The 4,597-nt window shown below is 42.8% G+C and overlaps 1 protein-coding gene across 1 annotated transcript in view; it reads right to left on the bottom strand.

Annotated features, from left to right (window-relative positions):
* Nucleotides 1-2,078: 2,078 nt before the first annotated feature.
* Nucleotides 2,079-4,597, bottom strand: part of HOXA7 (homeobox A7) — a 3,543-nt gene continuing 1,024 nt past the window's right edge. Inside the window, exon 2 of the mRNA XM_009325708.1 lies at nucleotides 2,079-3,878. Within this exon, the coding sequence (XP_009323983.1) occupies nucleotides 3,595-3,878 (284 nt within the window). The 3' untranslated portion in view covers nucleotides 2,079-3,594. The remainder of the gene's footprint in view (nucleotides 3,879-4,597) is intronic.

Raw genomic sequence — 4,597 nt, 5'->3', positions numbered from 1 at the left:
GAACACACCGCGGGGCACCGGCCCGCCGGCCGCCGCTCCCCCCGCCCCAGCGCCGCACCGTAACAGTCACAACAAGGAGAGAAAGGGGGAAAAAAAAGCTCCGTCTCCGGCGCTGAAATCGGTTTAGCCGCTGCAAAGCCCGCTCCGCGCAGCCGAGGCGCGCAAGCAACCCACGCCGGAAAGCGCCGGGAACGCTGTTCCGACGGACCCACGGCGGGGCACGGGGATTTTGCAGGCAGCGCTCGATCTGATAAAGAAAATCAAAGACACATTCGCGCTGTTTCCCCCGTCTAGAAATAACCTTTCCCCTGGACATGCCGGGGGAGCCAGGAGACATCGTGCTGACTGGTGTTTTTTTTTTCTGAAATAGTAAAAAATAAATTACATCTAAATTTCAGCTGCCGCGAATGAACTTTAAGTTAATGCTGCGAAATAAAAAATCCCAGTGCTTGGGGGGGTTAATTTTTTTTTTTTTCTCGTGCTGGGGAAAAAAAAAATCCCCTCGGATTGATGCTGTAAACCTGAATTCTTAGAAAATAACCTGAATGTTACAGCAACTCCCTGGCAAATGCAAACAGAAATAAACTTCGTGAAAAAAAAAAAAATCCACGGCTTCCTTGCTAAATAATAGAAAGCAGACATTTTATTTAGGCATATTTTTGCATGCACTGGTTAAGCCGAAATCAACTGAGCTGCAGCCACCTCTATTTTTGGCCGGTAACATTTCCATTTGGTTTAATTGCACATGTCTAATATTTAAACGTATTAAACCATGTTTCCCTGCTTACAGTAGTGTCGTATACATTTCTCACCTTTTAGGTTCTGGCTCACAGGAGCCCCTGCGACTTTGACAGCTGTCGCTTTGGCTGCACAGGAGACGAATCGCCCTCCTTTTGGTGCCAGAAGAAGCAGGAAATTAGCCAGGTTGCAAGTTGAAAATCTGCCACGCCAGTGCTTTGAATCCAATATGCCACACCTTCCAGCGGGGGAACTGGAAATTGCCATCCCGGATCTGTGTTCTAGGCGGCTGCTTATGCCGAACCTCCGCACACTTTGTTCACTATTGCCTTACAAAGAACAAATGAAATGGGGATTGAAAGCCAGAGAGATCCGAAGCAGGACAGAGCTCAGCAAAAGAATGCGGCTCTATTCTCGCAAGGGAAATTATAAAAAAGTTCATGTTCACGGTTACCATCCACATGACCGACAACGACCAATGGAAAAACCGAACAACTCATAAAGTTGTATTGCAAAGTTGTAAATTTTCATAAACAACAACGGATTTATGGCCTTTTCCTCATCACTAAGAAGAGGCAGGTCTTAGAGAGGCGCCATCTTACCACAGAGGCAGCCCTGGAGTTTTTTTTAAAGACCTGGAGTTTGTACTAATTTTATTAAAATTACAATTAGTACGTTGACCGGGATCGGAGTGCAGTAGAAAAAGGGAACTTCTGCGCAAATGATGCTCTGCTTCTACCTGTATTTACCCGGCCGAATAAAGGGACTTTTCGGGCGAGCTTTTTTTTTTTTTTTTTAATTAAAAAAAATATTGACAATATTAGATCTCCTTGACGTTCACGTAGTACCTGGCAAAAATTGTACATTTTCTAAAGCGGGGCGATTTTTCCCCTTTTTAATGCCACCCTGATGCCCCCCGCCCCCCGAAAGCCGCACGCACAAGCCACACACGTACCCGACCAGATCATTTACACTTGGAAGTTTCGCATCGCACTTTCTGTTCATTACAAAATATTATTTCACCGCATGCGATTTCGGCTTGATCGCCGGCCGCCTGGACTGGGGTTATGATTGCAAGAGGACACGGGAACACGGTGGAAGGAAGCCCTCCCATAAAGAAGGCTTTCCGCTTTATTAATGAACTGCGCTAGGGAAAAAAAAAAAAATCACGAAGTCGAGATAGAGAAATTGACTGATTCCTATCAATTCATCACCTTGGATTTTTTTTTCCTTCTGATTACGGCAAAAAAAAGATTTATATGGTCTAATTTCTTTATTTGCCTGTATAAATTATTTTTGGATGCTGCTTTCGAACTGTTTCCCTAATAAAGAAACGCAATTCATTGTCAACAAGCATATTTATTTTCTGTGTAACATAAAACACATTTATCGTGGGAGATACTTGAACACGGTATCACTTCCAAAGAGAGTTCACAGACATTTTTTTTTCCACTTCCAATACTTACACGGCATATTCAAATGTTCACAACGAACACATCGAAACACATTGTAACATACAATTTTTGAATAAACTTTAGCCAAACCTTCAAGACGGATTTATACAGAGTTCTAAACAATACATCATGCTACAAAGTTTCCAAATTAATTACATACTTCCCAATTTATGACATGATCTTACAAATGAGCTCCAAGACGAACATAAATGACAACAACAAAAAAAAATCGTTCAAATATACAGTATTTGCTATTGTAGGAAAATTCACGGTATTACATATTAACACGTTCGGATAATCAGGACAAACAGGGTTTTTTTAAAGGTGGTTACATGGTCATTTAAATTCACTTTTCAAAGAACACTTTCCGCTATATTAAGTAAGATCAACCTAGGATAAGAAAACGGCCTTTAGCAGAGGCAGCCGAAGGTAGAAGCCAACGGGAGATATTAAACCGCTTTGTACAATATTGGCGTGTGTTTGCTTCCTCACTCGGAATAGTAAAGAATCGAGAACAAAGATATATTGCAGCATATGGTTTTCATTTATAATTGCTTTGGAATAAATATATTATCTTAAATTTAAATATATTCAGCCTTTTCGGTACCAAATTCTATACCAAAGCTATTGATGCGTGCTTTTCGAACGACTACATTTACATTTCTAAAAGCATTTTGCGATTCACATTAGTAATGTTATCTTCTTTTGACTACTAAAATACAGTATACTTTCGAAGATAGGTAGGCGGAGCAAGATATATAGGTAGTCTGGAAAATAGGTAGTACAAGTCTTTGCTGTAGATTGTAGTGGTTTGTGGAAGATCTTTTTTTTCCCCTTACTTGCTGTTTAACCTTTTGTTAGTGTAGCTGTTAGTTATGATACTTTTCTAACAATAATTAAAAAAAAAGAAAGAAAAAAAGAGAAGTGCAGAGCTACTTATTAAAAATTAGGTAGTTTTTCTTAATGTGAGCCTAATGCACTTTTCCCCTTACACATGATTGGGACTTTTGAGTCAGGTAGTTACTTCGGAAGGTCACGGTTTACTATCTGTGCAAGCAGCAGTTCTCCCAGTGAAAAGTCCCCTGGACAAACCCACCCAGGTTTGGGTGAACGAAGAAACAAATGATTGTAGGATGCTCTTAGGAGATATTACCGAAAGGTTCGGCACAGGGCAGGTTTGGGGAGTACGGGAGAATGGAGAGAAGGCTGGAAAACCACCCCAAGAAACGTTTTCATGTTTGCAAACGCTCGCTTGCAAGACGATTATTAAAGGGAACTGATTTTTTTTCTTAAATAAAAACAATGAGTCTCTCTCTTTTTTTTTTTTTTCCTTTAAAGGGAGCTTTTCCGACTGTCACGTGCATACATTATACTAAGAGATCGCTTCCTCGAGTGGGACTCCTTAGTCCTCCTCCTCTTCGTCTTCTTCCACTTTCTCGACAGAGGCTGCTGCTGACGTGGGCTCGTTGGGAGCCGGTGTGCTGGAGCTCTCTTCCTTGTGCTCCTTCTTCCACTTCATCCTCCGGTTTTGGAACCAGATTTTGATCTGCCTTTCCGTCAGGCAGAGGGCATGGGCGATCTCTATCCTCCGCCGCCGAGTCAGATAACGATTGAAGTGGAATTCCTTCTCCAGCTCCAGGGTCTGGTAGCGGGTGTAGGTCTGGCGCCCTCGCTTCCTATCTGGACCTGAAAGCAGGCACACACGGCCAGGAGTCAGGCAAGAAGAGAGGTGGAAAGTTTTCTCTTGTTAGTTTTATTATTGTTGTTGTTGTTATTTTTAAAATAAATAAATAAATAAACAAACAAACAAGAAGCGGCCGAGCGAGAGTGAATGATCCCCTTCTCTCAGTTCCCCCCGCCCCCCCCCACCACTTTGCCCTAACAAAGACATTTCCTGAAAGCAGGCACACACGGCCAGGAGTCAGGCAAGAAGAGAGGTGGAAAGTTTTCTCTTGTTAGTTTTATTATTGTTGTTGTTGTTATTTTTAAAATAAATAAATAAATAAACAAACAAACAAGAAGCGGCCGAGCGAGAGTGAATGATCCCCTTCTCTCAGTTCCACCCGCCCCCCCACCACCACTTTGCCCTAACAAAGACATTTCAGCCACACGACCTGCCCTGCTCAGGCAGGGCAAAAATTAAGTTGCTCGAGACCTACAAAAAGTGGAGAGAAAGCATTCAGGAGAGGAGGTGGAGGAGGAAATTGCTTTTGGGAGGAGGAACTTTCCCCCCAGGCGATGTATTTTCCTAAAACCTTCCAGACTTTCGCGTTTCGCAAGGGGAAGTAAAGAGCTGGAAGGCTGGGCTGTATTTATTTTATTTTAATGTCGGGGGCTCCCTCCACCCCCCCACCCCACCCCGCCTGGATCGTAAACAATACATCGCATTTAGCTCCAGAAGAGAG

This window comes from Pygoscelis adeliae, unplaced genomic scaffold (assembly GCF_000699105.1).
Source record: "Pygoscelis adeliae isolate BGI_AS28 unplaced genomic scaffold, ASM69910v1 Scaffold226, whole genome shotgun sequence".
In the NCBI taxonomy this organism is placed as follows: domain Eukaryota; kingdom Metazoa; phylum Chordata; class Aves; order Sphenisciformes; family Spheniscidae; genus Pygoscelis; species Pygoscelis adeliae.
This window is presented reverse-complemented; position numbering and strand designations above follow the sequence as displayed.